This window comes from Spinacia oleracea, chromosome 1 (assembly GCF_020520425.1).
Source record: "Spinacia oleracea cultivar Varoflay chromosome 1, BTI_SOV_V1, whole genome shotgun sequence".
Lineage (NCBI taxonomy): Eukaryota > Viridiplantae > Streptophyta > Magnoliopsida > Caryophyllales > Amaranthaceae > Spinacia > Spinacia oleracea.
Genome location: NC_079487.1, coordinates 104,039,687 through 104,060,666, shown reverse-complemented (window position 1 = coordinate 104,060,666; position 20,980 = coordinate 104,039,687). Strand labels below are relative to the sequence as shown.

The window sequence follows — 20,980 nt, the reverse complement described above, 5'->3', positions numbered from 1 at the left end:
ACAAGACGGGCTTTATGCCTCTCAAAATCACCATTAGACTTATTTTTGTTAGAACAAATCCACATAGAACGAATAACATTCACATTAGGTGGACGGGGCACCAACTCCCACGTCTTATTATTAATAAGAGTATCAAATTCATCATCCATATCCATTTTCCAATTCGGGTCACGAAGGGCGGTCACCGGGTTACGAGGTAAGGGAGATTTCCGAACCGTGGTATTTAAATTAAAAGTGTGTTTCGGTTTAAAAATACCGTGTTGACTCCGGGTTACCATACGGGGCGGATTGGTCACATTGGGCTGCTGGGGTGAAGATTGAGTGGCTGTAGGAGGTGGGCCAGAGAATTGGCGGCCCAAAGGTGAATCAGGAGTGCAGGTCGTAGTAGGTGGCTGAGTGGTAGCAATGTGGGGTTGGGCTGCAGTGGATTGGGCCGGCCCACTAGCTGCCAAAGGAGAGGGATTGGCAGAATCACCCAAAGGAGAAGGCTGGGAGTTGCCATGCTGGGCCACGGGTGTAGGGGGATGTGGACTGGGCTATTTGGTGGTTTGAGTAGCCAAGTGGTGCATCCAGAAAGGGGACAACCCATCATCTAAAAACTCATAGGAATTAGGAGTTGGATTTTGCAATTTAGAAAACGGAAAAACACCTTCATCGAATATTACGTGACGGCAAATAATAATTTTATTTGACGATAAATCGTAACATTTGTACCCTCTATGATTCGTAGGATATCCTAAAAACACACACGGCGTGGACCGAGCTTGCAATTTGTGGATAGAGGTAGAAGGAAATAGGGGATAGCATAGACACCCAAAAACCCGAAGATGAGAGTAAGATGGCTTTCTTTGGTACAACACTTGCAAGGGAGAAACATGACCCAATAACTTGCTCGGTAAGATATTGAGTAGGTAAGTTGCCATTTGTAGAGTGTGATGCCAAAAAGAGGGGGGGGGGGGGGGGGGGGAAGAGAGACGTGGGCAAGGAGAGTTCTAGTGATATTATTGATAGAACGAATTTTTCTTTCGGCTTTCCCATTTTGTGAGGACGTATGAGGACAAGAGAGACGAAAAGACATCCCATTAGACTCACAAATTTTCCGAATTGACGGTTATCATACTCCCGCCCATTATCACATTGGACATTTTTTATTGGACGGTCAAATTGGGTGTGAATATGGGCTTTTAAGGCTAAAAACTTTGCATATACATCAGATTTCTTAGCCAACGGAAAAGTCCACAAATATTTGGAAAAATCATCCAAGAAAAGAACATAATATCGATGACCCAAAGAACTCAACACAGGAGATGTCCACAAATCACTATGAATAATATCAAATGGCATTAAAGTTTCAGAAATTGAAGAAACAAACGGCAACTTAATGTGTTTACCAAGAACGCATGAACGACAAACACTAGAACGAATAGATTTATTACATTCAATGCTTTTATTAAGCCTAAGACAACCCAAAATAGAATCGCCCGGGTGACCTAGACGATCATGCCAAAGGGAAGAGGACAAAGCTGCAAAAGTTGATGGAGTGGTGGTTGGAAATTTGGTGGTGGTAATTGGATAAAGATCGCCCCGGCTATCACACCTCATGAGTGCCATCCCCGTCTGAAAGTCCTTCACAGAAAACCCATACAGATCAAATTCAACAGTCACAGAATTATCAGTAGTAAATTTCCGTACTGAAATTAAATTCTTTATGAGTTTAGGAGCATGCAAGACATTCCGTAAAGACAAGGGGGGGTTTGGGGAAGGCAAAGTAGTGTGACCACAACCACGAATTAGAATAGAATGACCATTTCCCACAACAATACTACTATTCTGATTGCTCAAATTAAAATAAGACGAGAGATTTGAAGGAAATAATGCCCTTGGTCCAAGTATGCATATAATATTAAGTCTAATAAATGCGGTTCAGTATTAATTAACAAGTTAATAATTCAGTGAGATCAAGTGAGCTGAATGCCTAGCTAGAGGCCGCTTCAGTTCAAGTGGAATTAATTATATTAATCCACAACTTACTTTTGACTGAACCCGTAGGGTCACACAAATAGTACGTAAACGGATCAAGTATTTAATGGAATTAAGATATTCGGAATCGACGGATCTTGGTTTCAGTGGGAGCTGAAATCGTCACAAGCAAGAAATGAATACTCCGGAAACGATGATATTGCCGGAAACGGAAATATGGATCGTATCGGAAATATAAATATTATCCAAGTCGTAGATGTTGCCGGAAACGGAAACATGGTACGTATTGGAAAATATTATCGGAAATGGAAATATTGTCGGAATCGGAAATATTGCCGGAAACGGAAATATTGTCAGAATCGGAAATATTATCGGAATCGGAAAATAGTTCCGGAAACGGAAATATTAAATATTTGTTCGAAACGGAAATTAATTCCGGAATCGGAAATATTAAATATTGTTCGTATCGGAAATGAATTCCGGAATCGGGAATTTAATCGGAAGCGTATCGTACGAATTAGCATCGGACGAGGCTCGCTAGACGAAGGCCCAGCACGAAGCCAGGCCATCGCCCAGCAAGCCACACGCATCACCAACACACGCCAAGCCTCGACCAGGCCCAGCGCAAGGCCAGGCCCAACTAAGGCCTTGGGCGCGCGCGCGGACACAGGCAGCAAGCATGGGCCGAGGCGCTGTGCGCTCAGCGTGGGCCGCAAGGCCTGCGCGAGTGTGCGGTGCTCGTGCGATGCTCGTGAGCGTGCTATACGAATCCTAAAGATATCAGGATTCGATATATGATTAAATTCCTAATCCTAAAAGATAAATTAATTAATAAGAGTTTTACTAGGATTCTAATTTAATTAATTCGTATCCTAGTAGGATTCCAATTCTCTTTCCATACCCCTATAAATATGTGGCATGGGTTCACAATTTATATCGAGATTTGAAGTATTCAAAAGGTAAGGTTTTCAAGCAAAAATCAGCCAAACACTTGCAACCCATATTAGCCGAAAATCCTAGAACCTTAAGGGCGATTCTAGTTGGTCAATCTTAAGGCGGATCCGGACGTGCTGTGGACTATCTACGGAGGGACGACACTTGGAGTCCTAAAGACTTGTTCTTGTTCGGTTCGGGCACAGCTAGGGAGGGCACGCTACAAAGTGTATGCATCTGAATTATGCTAAATGATTATGTGTAAATAATATGTTTCCTGGCTTTATGGTTTTTCCGCATGATTTATGTTTATTCATATGTATCATAACCTAACAAGATTACCGTTCACCGATGTCATATGAGAAGTGGCCCCGGTATCCATGTACCAATTCTGATCGAGTGGGTGCATCGTCATGGTGTGCATTGCGGACTCAATATCGGTAGGAACATATGAACCATGTGGAGCAACCACGACTGTGTACAATTATTGGGCAGGAGGTGGGCCTAAAATTCCGGACTGCCTTGTTGGGCCGTTTGGCTGGAGAGCCCAACCTGTGGTTGGGTAAGGACAAGGAGGAGGGACATGAGCCCACTGAGATTGAGCTTGGGGCACCCACTGAGTTTGGGCTTGGGGCACCCACTGCCAAAGGCCAAGTTGGCCAGCGTGCCAGACCTGCTGAGACTGTGTTGCTGGCTGCGTACCACCACTCCCACGGCTAGAGCTGCCGCGACCACCGCCGGAGTGGCCTTTGCCGCTGCCGTTACCACGGCCAGAACCACCCTTCCGGCCATTCCCAAAATTATGGCGATGACCATGCTTGTTTTTGCCACGGTTTGAACCAGAATTTTCAGATGGTAGAGCACTATCCTCGACGGCGGCCACCATGGCTGAACCAGAACCTTGTAACGCCATTTTTGCGAGCTCTCCTTCTTCCATACAAAGTGATGAACTGGCTTCTCTGAATGGAGGAAGAGGTTTAGCATGCCGTATTTGCGATCCCACCCACTTGTAAGTTTCAGTCAGACCCGAGACGAGCTGGAGAACAAGACGACTGTTTAAACAGGAGCCCCAACGTTTTTCAATTGATCCGCAAGGTTCTTGAGATGCTGACAATATGTGGAAGCATTTGGAAAATCCTCCATGCGGGTCGTGGTGAATTCTTGTTCAAGGATCACCGCACGAGAGTTTTGATGGTCCTGGAATATTTCACGCAAACAATCCCAAGCTTCCATGGCAGTGGCATCCGGTTCAATAATGGTGTTTAAAAGGTCATTCGAAATAGTCGAATAAATCCATTGAAGCACGGTGGCGTCAATGGTGGTCCATAACTCGAGTTCTTCATCAGTTGAGGGTGGCGGCTTTTCTTTTCCTGGAGGGGGAGGAATAATGTGATGGAGAACTTTGTGAGATCGAGCATGAATCTTGAAGAGTTCAGCCCATGTTCCATATTGAGAGTTTTCCATCTCGAGGACCACAGAGACATGGTTATTAATATTCAAGACGGTGAGGGCAGGATGGAACGATGGTGATTGCTTCACAGGGGGAGGAAGGTCATCAGACATGGCTGATGAATGGGAGAGGAAGTAAGACGAAAAGAAGAAGAAGAAGAGTAGGGCTGCGGAAGAGAAAACCCTAACAAACTGATACCATGAAAGAATAGAGAATTATTTCCCGTAACCAATTCTCATTGAATTGTTTGAATAATATAGTCAGTGAATAACGTAATACTAGGCTATAGATATGGACTAATTATTGACTAAAAGATACACTAACCTATTTTACATGATTACACAATATTCTAATTATATACATAATATTCTAATTATATACATAATCTATCAGTCCTATATCCTCAGTTAATGGCTGTTGTGGTGGTGAGTGAGAAGGAAGAGGAGTATGATTGGTCTTCTTGGGCATACAACTGGTTAATGGATCGTGCTACGACATTTTCAAGAAAGTTTGAGCAAAAAGGGTATGTGTCTGGATGTGGCGGCTGTGTTGTTGCTTTAATGGTAAGTTATTTTGCTTTTCATAGAGGTATATTACAAAATTTGTTTCATAAATGTGTAGAATACAGTATTGTAGATATTTATATATTATTGGATAACTTTGTAGATATTTTACCTATATCGTTTGCGTCTGGGATCTTCTAAGAAGTTGGATGTATATCCTAGAAGCAAGGTCTGGGGTAAAAAAGAATTGGCGAAGGCAATAGAGGCCAACGGGAAAAAGAAAGGCGATTATGGTAAACTGATGGTAAGATATATTATTTTTATGTTTAACATCAATTGGTTATAATTTTATTATTCGTTTTGACAAGAGCACTTAATTGAAGTCTCAGAAGGTGACATATAGTGGTGATAATGGCAATTTGAGGAGAAGTGTTAGTGGTGTTACTACCCGAGAAGCTAGCCCAACACAAGTAGCTGTGTATTGCGGTCGCTAATCCTGTCGGTAAATTTTAGCGACCGCCTTCCAGTCGGAGTTTCCTAAATTACCGTCCAGGTGAAAACTGACCGCCTTTTTGCGACCGTTGGCGGTCGCAAAATCTTTTACCAACCGTTTTTCGCGTTTTACCAACCAATTTTAGCGGTTGGTAATTAATCAATTTCTTGTAGTGTAGGTGTTACAACAACAACAACAACAACAGATGGTGTAGTTGGTGTCACGACAGGGGGAGGTGATTGATGAGTGACATTTATGTCGCTCATAGGGTAGTAATTTAGGCATAATTTGAGTCGTTTTATTCTATTTTTAATATTTTTTATCTTTATTTTCCTTAATTTCTTTATTTTGAATGTTTATAACTTAGTTTAATGTAATTAGCCTTTTTTATATTAGTTTTTAGGATTTATTTTCTTAATTTATCTATTTTTCTTTATTTCGTTAATTTTATAGGTAATTCTATTAATTGGTTTATTTTCGTTATTACTTTCTATTTCTTTTAAGTCACTCTCATTTTTTTATTATTTATTTTCGTTTTATTTTATTTTATTTTGTTTCTCCCCTAGCCTTTTGTTTATTTTTGTGTAGGTACCCCGATTGCAAATTCAAAGTCTTAGGGAGCGAGTAGTTTCAAGGCCGAGCAAATTATGATGTACGGTCAAGAAAAGTCAACTCTTACTCAATCAACAAGCCTTCAAGCTGCAGCCCCTATCTCCTAACCTACACAACACATCTCCATATCCTACACCACACTACTCTCACACACCATCATCTGCTCTTCTCTCCTGCTGGCAAGCTCCCCAACCCAACAGTAAGTACCCAAGCATTCACACCACCACTCAAACTCCCTCTCCTCTCCACGCTGCTCCTTTCCATCACACAAACAGAAAAACAATCCATCTCTCAGTCACCGCAACACCAACATTAGTGTCATCATCTTTGTCCACCAACAACATAAACCAGCCATGAAAATGGCACAGCAAATCATCCAAAACAGAGCAAATGGCACAACAATCATCCAAAACATAGCAAAAAGCAGAGCAAAAACAGAACAATTCGGGTTCGACCGAACCCGTAACGTAGTTCGACCGAACCGCAAATTTAGAGTTCCTGATTGTACGAGGTTCGGTCGAACCTCAATGGAGTTCACCCAACCCGACAAAAGTTCGCCCGAACATCACAAGTGTTCGTCCGAACCTTTTTGAGCGCTCAATTGATGTACGGAATTAATGAAGTCACGTGGCTGCGCTCGTGGTTGAGGTTGATGGAAGATCGACGGTGATGATGGTTGATTGAAGGAGGATGGACGGTGATGATGATAGTTGATGAGATGGTGATGGTGGATGATCGATGGAGGATGGGGATCGACGGCAAGGATGATATGAAGAGGAGAGGATGCAGCAATTAATGGTGATGATGAATGACGATTGATGATGATTGAAGGTGAAGATTGATGATGGAGGTGCGAAGGAGGCGGAAAAAGAAAAGCCCCATTGTTTTGGGAGGAGTAAACTGTACTGAAGGTCCCTAAACTTTGCCAAAAGGAGCAGTTAGGTCCCTCAAGTTTCAAAAGGAGCATTTAGGTCCCTCAAAATGGATGGAAAACACTGCTTTTTGTTTTCCGTCACTAACTTCCGTTAAAATGCATTTACTAATATTAAAAATTATTAAAATAAAAGGAGAATTAATATACACGTAGATTAATGATTGAAAACAGATGATTTTGATGAAAATAAGAGTTTTCCAATTACTTAGCCTTTTCAACTTACTTTTTCAATGTGTACACGTGGAAACCCTTCCAACTTCCCTCGTTTTTTCTGGTTCCTTCCTAATAATGTTTTGGCGGTAATTTTTTACTGTTCCCAACCCTATTTCCCCCCTTTTCACTTCCTATTTATATGGTCCCCCCCCCCCCCCCATTTTCACTCTCAGTTGTCTTTTTGCCATTTACTCACTCAAACACTTAAGAGAATTAGAAGTTATTACTCCTGAGTTTTCTGCAAAAAAATGGGTTCTTGCGTATCAAACAAAAGGTCTGCTGATTCCAAGTGGGAAGGTCTCACCAGGAAGAGAACAAGAATATCCAGATGGGACGAAGGTATTTTCATTCAATTTGTCGGTTTTTTCAATAAATGTTTGCAGTTGAGCCATGATAAATTAGGGCTTTTTTGTTAAGTAACTTTTTCCCAAAATTGGTGCATGCATTATCTTGATTGTGGTGTTTTATATGTTAATTTAAACAATCGTGGGCTGATTTCGCATAATTTATCAATTGAAGTTGGAATTAGGGTTTCGTCCGTTTTTACTTTCCAATATTTAATTCGAATTGATGCTTGCATGTTCTTGAAAATGGTGTTTAATATGTTAAATTATACAATTGTTGCCTAACTTGGAATTAATTTAAACTAGATTTTGTAGTAATTAGGGTTTCACTTACTGTTTTTGATTCACTTAAATAAAAAACAGAGTTTGATTAATTCGAATTGATGCTTGCATTTTCTTGAAAATGGTGTTTATTTAAACTATTGTTTCTTAATTTAGAAGTATTTTAATCTAGATTCCGTATAATAATTAGGGTTTACTTACTGTTTTATTGACTTTGGCCGTTACTTTGACTTTAGGAGCCCATGCTTTAAGGGAGGCACACCCCCTTTGCCATCATCAAGACATTCTAATCACCCAGATCTTCCCCAGGCTGGACTGGGAGGGGCAGTCTGCTGTGCAGAGTGTGTGCAAGCAGTGGCGTCGGTGGGCCAAGCTGCGGTACCGCCTCCCATACCACTACCCTCAAGGATGCTACCGTGCATGGCTGCGTGAGTGGGTCATCATGGACATCATTGACAATGATGGTCGTGACTTCCACGCCTGGTTGGACAAGGACATGACCGTCTACTTTGACGGCTTCCCCCTCCTTTTCAAGGAAGAGGAGGAGTAGCTGGTGGTGGAGGCCATGCAGGGTGGGTGGTGGTGGCGCTGGTGGTGGCCCCTCTTTTGTCAAGCTTTTGTTGATCCAGCTTGTTTATAGCTTTTTTTATTTTTAATTTTCAAGGACAATTACATTACTACTGTCATTGCAATTAGGTTTTTGTGAATGTGACAAATGTTGGTTTTTGGTATTTGTCACTGCTATGACAGTAGTTTATATCTAACCGTAGGCTTCTCCCTCAATAGTGGATTGAGGTTTGAAATGTTAGGGTTGAAGCCTACCCTTTTGTAAATGAAACTGGAATGATCATGATGAAGAATGAATGAAATGTTTCCCTTTGTTATCTCTTGTGTTGTTATTCAAGCTTTGGTTTGGTTTGATTTCTTAAAGTTTTGTTTTTTTTAATTGATATTGTTTAACTTTGATCAGATGATGTTGATGATTTGACTTTGAACCCTTGCATATATGTGCATCATGGTGGTGAATGGGTTGTGCAAGGTGATATGGTTTATAGTGGGGGGAGGGTGGATGTCTTTGATTACATCCATGAGAATGCAGATGGCAAATATGTTAAGGAATTAGTCGATAGTTTAGGTTATAATGATATAGAGAAAGTACATTTCTGGGACCCTAGGAAAGAATTCAAGAATGGGGTTAGGTTTTTAGGTTTTGATAGTAGTACTTGTGACCCTTTCTTAGCTTTACTCTTTGAATACAAAAGCATTCATATATACATTGAACATAAAATCAAACCCACCTACAACTTTAACCTAAACAGGAGTGCAGGAGGGGGAGGAGGGAGAGGTAGCTTCCTTGAGTTGTTGACTACTGATGTGGTTGACTTAAATTCTGATTATGTGGAACCACCTTTTACAGTACTCCCACCCAAACAAACTGAAACTCAACCTGAACCTCAACCTGAACCTCAAATTCAACCTCAAAATGTGCCTCAACCTGAAATTGATCACTAGTAGAAAAATATTGATTTGAGGCGTCACTTTTATATTGATTTGCGGCGTTTTAGGCGTAGCAGCAAATAGAGTGGCAGCAAATGAATTGTATTGATTTGCGGCGTTAAAAAACGCCTCAAATCAATCATTCATTTGCGGCGTAATTAGGGAAAAACGCCTCAAAATATTTGAATTGAATTGCGGCGTTTCTACCTGAACGCCTCAAACTTTGGTAAAATGGCAGAAGTTTATACGCCGCGAATAAATAATATATTTTTTAATAAATAATATATATTTCGTATACTCAACAATCCCAAAAATGTAGACCTGTACTCACGCCACATTTATACAACGTTCAAAAGTGTCATCAACCACCAATAACTTTCCGAAACATTGATTTTTACATATAAGTTAACCATCATATATATGTTTAAAAAAATAAACCACCTAAATAGTTTCAAATCTATAATAACTATATCTTTTACACTTCGTACGTTACAAAATTGCACCAAAAATATAATAAGGCAATTATATATGATTTTAGTAGCACGAAACATCCACAAGAAGAGATCAATGAAGCGTTAATTACACACAATGTTCGGTGAAGTATGATGCCCATTTGTCTCGTATTTCATCAATTTGCTCATCGGTGAAAGGATCTCCACTCATTGAAATGCAAACCTAACAAAATAATATATATATATCATAAAATTAGGGTTAATTTAAAAGAATAGAAGAAATACACGACGGAAAACATTAACGAAAAACGTCAAATGGTAGTGTTAGTCAAACAAACCAAACTTATAAGGTAGTTAAATTAAAAAAAGTTTATATAAGGTAGCAATTCACAAAACCACCAAACTTAAAGGTAGTGTTTCACAAAATTTCCTATTTTAAACCCTTTAAATGTTTAATATTCTTCTTATTAGGTTACTTAGAATTATTCTCATCTACTTTGGTCAAGTTATGCGCGTTTAAGACTTTAATGATCATTATAGGTCATATTTTGACTGTTATAGTCGTTTTTGCTCCCTAACTCTAACCCATGAACTTAGATTGGTATTCTAAACTCTTTAAATGTTTAATATACTTAATATTAGGTTACTTAGACCGATAGCAACTCACAAGCTATAGATGAGTTTTCATTCAAAGAGACAACTGTGTCTGAGTTCTAACTATCGTCATTGTTAAATCATATTCTTTAAAAATTACAACTTCGCAAGCTTTCCCGTAAAAAGTGGAAAATATATCAGCAAAAGAAAATAAGGTTACAAAATAACTAACCTCCCAGGAAAGGGCTCAAGCCATATATTATTAACAACATCAAAGTTTCACAAAAGAAGAGCAATTAGACCATGACCAGCCTTCCATACAGCATGTGGGAACTTTGTCTCCCTTGTCCACTGTCAACAAAATAAATTTAAAGCTTATTTGATTGGTCTAGAATATTAAATATCATATAGGGAAATAGGACATGATCATAGATCAATATTAAGGTAAACAAAACAAGGATATTATTTAATTGCCAAAGATACCAAAGTATCGCATATAGTGGGTTCGTGTTGAAACCCCCCCAATTATCAAACTGCCATCCATCAAAGTTTCAAGCAAATAATTGTCATACCAAGTAAATAATAGAGTCACCTTGTCCTCAAGGTGAAAAGCCGGAAATCTGGTCTGGACGGCAAGGAAATCTTCCCAAGTTGCCTCATAATCTGGCAGGTTATCCCACTTAATGAGTACTTCTAACGCAGTTCCATCTCCAGAAACAGCAGGTCGAACTCCTACCAAGGAGTCAGGTTTTTCCACCAACTCCAAGTTTGTTATGGAATTAGTGGATGCAAATCTGTACCCAGAAACAAAGGTAATAATATTAAGGCTAGGATAGAAATAGTTGTATTTGAAGCTATTAAATCACCAATGGTGCATACAACTGAGGTAGAAGGACAAGAAAAAGACAGAATATATCACATAACATTCTTTTACGGCTCCTGCCTTATTTATAGTGCTAGCTCTGACAACTCCTCTCTCATGCGTGACAATCACCAACTTGCTGCTCACGGTATTTTCTAACAGAATGCTGACACCATTAAGTTGTAATTCCTGATTTATCCTTCCTCTTACGTCTGACATATGTCATTCTCACAGGGGGCTTAGTTGGGGGTAGCTGCTGCACTACAGATCCCAGGCTCTCTCAAGCCTGTGTAAAACAGAGGAATTAAGGGAACGAACAAAGAAAAGAAGAAATTGGGAAGACTAAAGAATTACGGTATATAATTTTGTCGCATAATATTTCTCATTTTGTCGCACAATCTTTTCAAAGCATGCATGATATACGGCATCTGCATTACATCCATCCTTAATTGATGGAATTCCGCCTGTTACAAGGACTTGCTTTAACCCTTGTGGGCAAAACTTAGATATGTAACAGCACAAAAACCCCCCATAGCTCTGTAAACAAAAGGGAAAGAAAGGGTCATACTTGTGAGCATACTTCAAGAAAAAAGCATTGCTTCCTAAAAGTGAGCATACTTCAAGAAAAAAGCATTGCTTCCTAAAAGTGAGCATACTTGTAGGCATGTAATGGTCATTAGTGATGCAGAAGTTCTCACATCAATGATTTAAAAACTCCACGACATGAATACCTTGATTGGAATGGTAGCTTCATACAGCAACAGAACATCCCTTGCAGCATGATAGAATTCCAACGCCACTCTTGGGGATGACAAACAAACATCCTACACACAAGAATTATCAAGAAGTCATATATGCCGTCTTATAACATGCAATCAGCAAGATATCAATCCTGCCCAGAGTCAGGGACTCAGGATAGTAGGTATAACTGTGATAAAATGGTGAAGCAAAATGTTCATGTGAAGTAACTCTTAAACATGTCAAGTTTAAAATTTCATGGGGTTTATCCGCTAATCAGAATGATCCATGTATCACATTGAGAAAACATACTAGTTGTGATACCTTAACATCACAAAAACCACTGTTAGGTACAATTCCACCATAATTTGTCAAAATGAAAGCTTAGTGTGATTATAAATAATGATTAATATAAACAAGTGAACAAGTCAGAATAATAGCCAGAAATAACTATCTTACTTGAAGTGTTTGATGCACCAACTTCATCAACTGACAAGCAGCAAGGGACACTATACACTTCTCTGACGAAAATAGCAAATTGACAGCACAATCAGTGTATCTGTTATTTCCGAACTTAGGTCCTTTGCTGCTAAACTCCTGAGAGCTAATTGTTAGTACGTAATTCCAGCAGATGAGCACAAAGATATAAGACAGGTTGAATGAGAGTTGACTTCTGGAACAGTAAAGTCACATCGTAGAATCAACTGTCTAGCATTTGCCAGCATTTCTCTCTTTTTCCTCACAGCAAAGTGTACCTCCACGTTATCAGCAAAGTTGCTTAATCTTTCATCATTCTTATCAGATTTGGAAATGAACATAATCTCCTGTAAAACAATCTCAAATTCAGAAGAAGAGTTCATGATCTTCTGAAAATCAACTAACTTTGAAGCATCATCAGGGACAACCTGAGAATACAGAATACAAAAGATTCAACACTGCAAAGAGAGGTCAGACTACACTTAAAGAAATAAAAACAAAAGACCAACGAAAACTATGAATTCGCGTTGAAGATCTTAAGCAATCAAACCTAGAGATAGGGTATCAGGTGAACATCAGCCCCCCCCCCCCCCCCCCCCCACGTCCCACACCAACCAGCTATCAACATACATGGAAAAAAGTATTTACATGATGCATGCAGTGAAGTTGAGCATAAACGAAACATGGATGACAAAGCTGAAGTGTTTACCTTTGAGAGGAAGTTAGAAATAATAAGCTCAGACATTCTTGGCCACGCAACCTTCCGAAACAACGCATCCAAGGACCATTTTCAAGACATATATACTGGTGGATAAACTTAACAACTATCGTCATTCTTGAGAATAGAGCATCGCTATCAATGTCATCTGTCTACATCAAAAAAAGGGGTTAATCTAACAGGCTATAGCATGCTGCGTTCTTTTCCTTGAATAACGTAGTCTAATGTTTTAGTGTGTTACTGACTAATTAAAATTTACCAATCACCAAATTCTTTAATGCTCTTCCTGATTTCTTATATCTTGCTTGTCTGCTTTGGCACTCAATATACATACAATTTCTTGAGTGAAAAGGGACCAAATTTATTATACGAGTATTTATATCATTGATGTTACCTTCGGCTCTAGACTTGAGACTATCTTCAAGATTTTGTCACTGCTCTCGACCAAGCTACCACTAGATTCTTCCAGAAACGAAACAGGGGAGTTAAATTTCACTGCAGGAGCAATGACATGCTTGATGAATAAGTCAGCGGTCCTTGCAAGCCCATAATCAAGTATTCCTAGCACCTGGGAAAATGACAATTGAAAACTATAAATTCTAGGAAATGGCAGCTAAATGAATCCTCAAGTTAGCCATGGAATACTCAAATCATACACTAAATTTAGCGAGTTTGCTAATGAATATCATCATACATTCATACACTCAGTTAGTTAAGAATAAAGAATTAAATAGCACATAACAACATCTCACTGCATTGAACAAACAGAAACTTACATCCATGGCTTCCATAACATTACGAAGCTCGACACCACGAGCCTCACCAACGCCAGAGCGATAAACAATCCGAATTCCACCAAAATCAGTGTCAAAACTCACCACAATGTTCAAAAAGTTGACAAGCAAATCTTGAATCTACAAACCCAAATACAACGTGTTACACCAAGGAACGAATTACAGTGAAATCTTAAATTTAGTTTAAAACCTAAGCAAAACCCATGAACAAAAATTTCAGGTTTCTTAGTCTCGAGCCTGAACCAACACCAAATTTGTAGGATACAATCAGAGATAAATTTAAAGCATTTTTAAGGTTCTTTTAAGCCAAAATTCGACATTGAAAATTAGGGTTAATTAATTTACAGTTTCAGCGGGAGAGAAGAGAGGAGAGGACAGAGCAAGAGAGCAATAATTAGATAATTCAAACACAATTCATGTAAATTGAGAGACTGAAATGAGGGGGAATAGAGCAATTGAACAAAAAAAAGGCAAGGATGAGGAGGAGCCAGTGGAAGCATAATGTACCCCAAGTGAGAACGGCGGCGGCAGAGATGAGTTCGAATGACCACGGCGGTGGCGGAGCTTAAGTTTCCCGGCGAAATTCGATGGTGAAGAAAGTAGGTCAGAGTCAGTCAATCGTACGAAGGAAGAAGAAGGTGCTGGTGTTTTTGTGAAGTGAAGACAAGCCAAAAGAAAGAAAGAAAGAAAGAAAGAAGCTCCAAATTTGCGGCGTTAAAGGATAGACGCCGCCATATTTTTTTTTTTAATAATTCGCTGCGTCATAATCGAAGATAACGCCGCAAAGTGTTATTTTTTTAACTAATTCCTCGAATTTCTCATTTAGTTAGAGGCGTTAATTGATTAACGCAGCTAAGTCATGGCAGCAAATTAATGTTTTTCTACTAGTGGATTATGATTCAGAGGGTACAGATGAAGATGATGATGAGTTAGCCACTGCTAGGTCTAAGATATCTGATGATATGAGAAGGGAAAAGGCTTATTTTGAGGAGTTAGTAATGCTGAAAAAACTAGCAGAAAGTAAAGTAGAAGGTGGTCTGAATTTGGGGGATGACTTTGATGGATACAGTGACTTAGACAGCCCTAGTGAGTCAGAAGATGAGGATGATGTTGGTTACTTAGTTGCACCACAACACCATAAGAGGGGGAGAGGGAAACAGAAGCAAAACAACACTGAAACTGAAGAGAGGGAAGCCACTTTTTATGTTGGGCAACAGTTTGAGAATCCAAAGACATTTAGGAAAGCAATCATAGATTATTCAATTGATAAAGGAAGAAACATTCCATTTTCTAAAAATGATTCCACTAGGGTTTGTGCAGAGTGTGAGCACAAAGATAAAGGTTGTAAATGGAGAATTTGGGCTTCATGGGAGAGAGGAAGAAGGTCATTTACAGTGAAAACATTTGTCAGTGAGCACACTTGTGGTAGGACACCTATCATTAAGAAGATGACTTCACATTGGATTGCAGAACACTACCAGAATCTGTTTAAGGTTAACCCTTACATGAGAGTGCAAGATATTCAGGAAACCATTTGGTTAGAAAAGGGTATAAGGGTGAGCAAAGACAAGGCTGCCAGGGCTAGGAGAAGGGGTCAAGCACTCATTGTTGGTGAATACAAAGAGCAGTATGCATTACTCCCAAGGTATGCAGCTGAGATACTAAGAAGCAATCCAGGGAACACAGTGAAGTTGAAGTTGGATGCAAATGTGTTTGACAGACTGTATTTGTGTTTTGAGGCACTTAGGAAAGGGTTCTTGGCAGGATGCAGACCTTTCATATCACTTGATGGATGTTTCTTAAAGGGACCATTTGGGGGTCAATTGTTAGTAGCAGTAGGGAGGGATGGAAACAATCAAATGTTCCCTTTGGCTTGGGCTGTTTGTGAGGTTGAGAGCACTGACACATGGAGTTGGTTTCTAGAACTTCTAGCTACTGATTTAGGCACTAGTGAAGGAGCAGGGTACACTTTCATGTCTGACCAACAAAAGGGTTTACTTGCTGCTGTGTCAAATGTGTTTCCACAAGCTGAAAGTAGGGTGTGTGCAAGGCATGTGTACTGTAACTTTAGGGGAGTGTTTGGAGGTGGTTTAGAGTACAGAAAACAATTTTGGACTATTGCAAAAAGCAACACAGTAAATCACTTCAATGAAAACATTGAAGTAATGAGGGGTATTTCACATGAAGCTGCTGAAGACCTACTGAAAAGGAACTACAAGAAATGGTGTAGGGCATTCTACACTCCATTATCTTGTTGTGACAGTGTAGACAACAACATGAGTGAGGTGTTTAATGCATACATCTTGAGTGCAAGGCACAAGCCTATTATTACCATGTTGGAAGATATCAGAGAGGGTTTGATGGAAAGACTGCATAAGAAAAGAGATTTCATAGGGAAAAAGGAGATAATGTTGTGTCCTAGGATCCAAATTCAGTTAGAGAAACACAAAATTTGGGCTAGGGGTTGGAATGCATACTGGGATGGTGGGTTTTGCTATGGAGTAAGAGAAGGTGCAACACAGGTTAAGTATGTGGTGGATCTGAACCAACATACTTGCAGTTGCAATGCATGGCAGGTGAGTGGGATTCCATGCAAACATGCAATTGTTGCTATATGGAATAAAGTAGACCACCCAGAACAATATGTCAATGCATATTTCTGCAAACAGACCTACATGAAGGCATATGAATTTTTGTTAGAGCCTTTAAATGGTCCTCAAGAGTGGCCTACTTCTGATAGCATTGTTGTGGCTCCAAAGGTGAAAAAGGTCAATGGAAGACCTAAAACAAAGAGGAGATATGGTGTTGGAGAGGTAACTGCATCTGGTAAGCTGAAGAGAACAGGTTGTTCTATGAAATGCAGCTTATGTGGTGTGATAGGCCACAACAAAAGGGGTTGCAAGAATGCCCCTAAGCAACAACAACACAGCAACAATCATGCTACTGCAGAGCAGACCACACCACAGCAACAACACCCAAGAACCAGTTCAGCTATACCAATGCACAATAGGGGTGTGGGTATTTATACCTACCCAAATGGGTATCAAAGAATAGCTACTGTAAGTCATTCAATATACTCAAATTCTTTCTTACATGTTACTTTACTGTACTGAAGCCAACTTGTTCCTAATTTGTTTTAATTAATGCAGCCTATATCACAACACTTCCCCACACCACAGAGGCAAAGACCTCCTGCAGCTTTCTATTCTGATCATGGGGGTGAGCAAACCATCTACTCCTTCCCTGCACATGACTTCCCATTGTCACAGACTCAACCAAGTCAAGGACACACAATATCAAGCCAAGCATTGCAGGATCTTGCAATGGCTAGAAGATTAGAAAAAAGACCATGAGGTTAGATTTTATTGAATTTAAAGTCTTCATTACATTTCATTAGTGCAGATCATTACATTTTACCTACCCACTTAACCCACTTAACTTAAAACAAACCAGATAAAAAAAAACAGAACCACTAGGATTACAACCCACACTTCACATTTCACACTAATAGGTCTTCTCATCTTGCTCATCACATAGTCTGCCTCCCTCTTCCTTGCATAATTGTTAGCTTCACTAAGTTTTGTCCTAAAACTATCAACTTCAGCAGCAAGGCTTTTTTTATCTTGCATTAACCCTAGTATGACAATTGTTTGCCAAGTTGTTGGTTCTTGTTCATCAATCCATCTAAAAAAGATGCAACCCCTTCTGTTTGTTTCAACATCATAATCTGGACAAGCAATGAACCTCCTTCCAGGATTTTCTTTTGTCCATGCCTTTTGAATGGATACTGTGAATCCACAGTAGCACCTCTTAGGGTGTTCATTATCACCATTGTTGAACAAAGAGATAGCCCTGTTCATCATTCTGCAAATAAATTACGTTTTAATAATGTATTCCTAAATATGTTTAATTATTGTTAAAATAAGCTAACTTAAGATTTACAAAAAAATGGCAGAAAAATACCTTTTTATGTTGAGAAGAGTCATCTATGGTGGAGCAACAGAGAAAAAACACAGAGCAGAAGATGGAGAAGAAAGAATTTTTTGTTTAAGTGTTTTGTTGTTGTTTTGATGTGCATGGAATGTTAAATACTTTGTTTTTGAGAGCCTCAACGGCTATATTTTTGTAAAAAGCTAACTGAAATGAATTTCCCTTTATTTAATTATTGGTAAATGGTAAATGTAACTGTTTTTTTGTCGTTTAGTGCCTTTTATTTAGTTTCCTTTTAATTTAAATGCATTTTAACGGACGTTAGTGACGGAAAACAAAAAGCAGCGGATTCCATCCAAACGCAGGGACCTAAATGCTCCTTTTGAAACTTGAGGGGCCTAACTGCTCCTTTTGGCAAAGTTTAGGGACCTGCAGATCTATTTACTCGTTTTGGGAGGGTGGAGGTCATCGCAAAAAGGAAGCTACGGGGTAGCTGATTTGGTTATCAAAAAGGGGGGTTTTTAATTCTTTTGTTTGGTTTTTCTTTCTCTTTTTCTTTTAATAATTCATTTTCTCCTTTTTTTTTTTTTAGTTCTTTTTTTTTTGTTATCTTTTACTTTGTTTTCTTTTCTCTTTTTAATTTCTTTATTATCATTTAGTTTAAATAGTCTTAGCTATTTTATTTTGAAGGGGAGAGTTAAAACAATGTACATATTTTAGGCTTTTCTCTCATTTTTAGGGTTTTTCTTAGTTATTGAAGAGAGAAAAAGTGAGAAAAATTAATGGAAAGTTTGGATTTTGGATGATTAAAGAAGCAATTTGGAGATTTAAACAACTTCTTGCTTCACTAAATGAGAATTTCTTACTCTCTCTTCTCTTTTATTTCTTTAATTATTGTCTCATTTATCGTTCTAATTAGTTTAATTGTTTTTGTTTATTTTAATGATTCATGTTTAGATTAGTTGTTAGTATTGTTCAGAATCATGTTTTTAGTTGTTAATTTCAATAAATTTCATGTTTTTATAATTATGGAGTAGTTTATTGATTAGGGTTTGGTGAAAACTCAACATTGATTGGTTTGGGTGTTTGTGATTGGAAATTAGGGATTTTCATGATTAATTAATTGCATGTTTAGGCATTTCCAATACATGTTGCATTTAACTTGATCAATTAAGTGCTTCATGATTGCTTGGAGTAGTTTAGTTGGGTTGGAAAGGGATTAAAGACCTAAACTTGACTATTTGGTTGAATTGGGACTTTGATTTACCCCGGGTATGATAGGGTAGAACGGGAGTTCGTCCTTAATGCTTAGGGAAATTATTCGCGCACCGGGAGGTGGTTGGAGCTATTTGTGAATTCAACGCTTATTCATGTAGTGCTTGTGTTTCATCCCATATTTGCAATCCTCTTATATCCAATCCATGATTTGTTGTTGTTTGACCCAATTCCCTAATCTAGTTATCTTTGACTTCTTAGTTTAGTTTATTTAGTTTTAGTCGATTAGTGACTTATCAAAACCCCGTTCCGACCTAGCTTATCAATTGATTAACATAAATTAGCGCACCTTAGTCCTTGTGGATTCCGACCCTTGCTTACCGCTTTACTTGTGTTTAGTGGTTAGTTTAGGTAATTTGTTTGATTATGAGAGACTAGTAACGACCTAGTTTTCCCCTTGATCAGTGATCTTAGGAGTCAAGGTCTCTTCGATGATAGGATGGTATATGAGTTGGCTGCGCATGTATTTGCTTTTTAGTTGATATAATTGATGTATTTTAGAGTTGTTCGGTTGGTATATTTTCTTATTTTTTCCTGTATGTAGGTTTTACAAGTATTTAAACCCCAGCTGGAGCAGATGATTTTTACTGCTTGTCAAGGTGGTGGGAGTGGTGGGAGTAGTGGTGATGGACTTGGCGTAGTTGGTGAGAGTGGTGCACCAGCTGCTGGTGCTGCTGTTGGACAAGTTGGGGGACATGCTGGTGGTCAATGGGGTATGTTAAGTAGAGGTCCAATGTCTGGATCTGACGGAGGTGGTTTGGGTGGTGCACCTGCTGCTGGTGGTGGTGCTTGGGGAACACACCCTTGTTCTGGTGTTGGTGGTGCTTCTGGCAGGGGGGTAGTAAGAGCTGGTGGTGCAGGTGTTTCCTCCCAAATGAACCAGAACTGTACTAATTCTGGTCCAATTAATGAGGCATTTTTTAGGGAGAACGTTGATGTTCTCCAAGTCAATCACCAAAGTGTTCCTGTGACAGACGTGATTCATGATATTGCTGAATCATGTATGAAGGGGTTTGGATTGGAAAATGATCCAGGTAATGAGGTTTTTTTTCCAGAAGAGTCTATTCCTAGTACTCCTGATAAAGCTGGATTGAAATCGGATTCCAACACAATTGAAGGAAATCAGGTGGTTGATGTTGTGAACACTAAAACTCTGTAGGTGCAGGACGAGCAGATTATAATTAGTGAAGGTGGTGCAACTGCAAGTAAGAGAGTCAATTGTAGACCAACTAGCAGTTTGACCGAAGAAGTGTTCCTGTTGTCTTCTAATAGGGGAAAACTATCTAGGATGGAATTGCGACTGGACACGTTCATTCGAAGTTGGCGTAACCTTAAAGATCTGAACAAGTATGGTTGATTTAGAAAAGTTTATTTTGGTTGACACTTTCCAATTCCCCAACTTTAATGTGATTTATTTTGCAGCCCTGGTGAAGTGTTGGTAAGATGTGATGGGGCGGAAGAAGATCAACGCGATTGTTATCACACAATAATGATAAAGGAATGTGCGAGTACCGGATATGTGAGGATGGCCTCGAAATTGTATACTAAGGCTTGGAGGGAGAAGGAATTCGTTGGCAGAAGTCATAGGATCTTGCTTAGTCCAGATTTATCGGTAAGTCTACATATTATTTAATTTTTTATTTGTTATTATGTTTTTAAGAACTTTACTAGTCATGACGGTTATTTATTATTATTTATTAACAGGCAAGGGTGTTGGCTCCAAGAGACCCTCCTTTTATGATTGCCCGAAAGTATGGCAAGATTGTTAGTGGCATTCCAGCGTCGTCCAAGAACACTTCTTCGGTCAAACTGCTAGTTGGTCTACAGTTGACTCTCTTACTTGCAATCGCACCACCTTCACTAATTATACTCCGCTCGTCCTGCACCTCCAGAGTTTCA

The 20,980-nt window shown here is 39.2% G+C and overlaps 3 protein-coding genes across 3 annotated transcripts; 1 reads left to right on the top strand and 2 right to left on the bottom strand.

The window, feature by feature from the left end:
- Positions 1-3,969: 3,969 nt before the first annotated feature.
- Positions 3,970-4,476, bottom strand: LOC110786670 (uncharacterized). The gene has a single exon (XM_056834401.1). It carries the CDS (start codon positions 4,474-4,476, stop codon positions 3,970-3,972), a length of 507 nt encoding a protein of 168 aa, XP_056690379.1.
- Positions 4,477-9,577: 5,101 nt separating this feature from the next.
- On the bottom strand, positions 9,578-14,376 carry LOC130465585 (centromere/kinetochore protein zw10 homolog). Its single transcript, XM_056834400.1, has 7 exons — positions 14,222-14,376; positions 14,086-14,113; positions 13,859-13,996; positions 13,477-13,650; positions 13,074-13,234; positions 12,347-12,711; positions 9,578-9,916 (listed from the first exon to the last, which is right to left on the bottom strand). The coding sequence occupies exons 1-6, from the start codon at positions 14,374-14,376 to the stop codon at positions 12,666-12,668; spliced, it is 702 nt and encodes a 233-aa protein (XP_056690378.1). The 3' UTR covers positions 9,578-9,916; positions 12,347-12,665.
- Positions 14,377-14,463: 87 nt separating this feature from the next.
- On the top strand, positions 14,464-17,230 carry LOC130465584 (uncharacterized). The gene is made up of 3 exons (XM_056834399.1): positions 14,464-14,485; positions 14,729-16,935; positions 17,026-17,230. The coding sequence occupies exons 1-3, from the start codon at positions 14,464-14,466 to the stop codon at positions 17,227-17,229; spliced, it is 2,433 nt and encodes an 810-aa protein (XP_056690377.1). The 3' UTR covers position 17,230.
- The last annotated feature ends 3,750 nt before the right edge of the window (positions 17,231-20,980 follow it).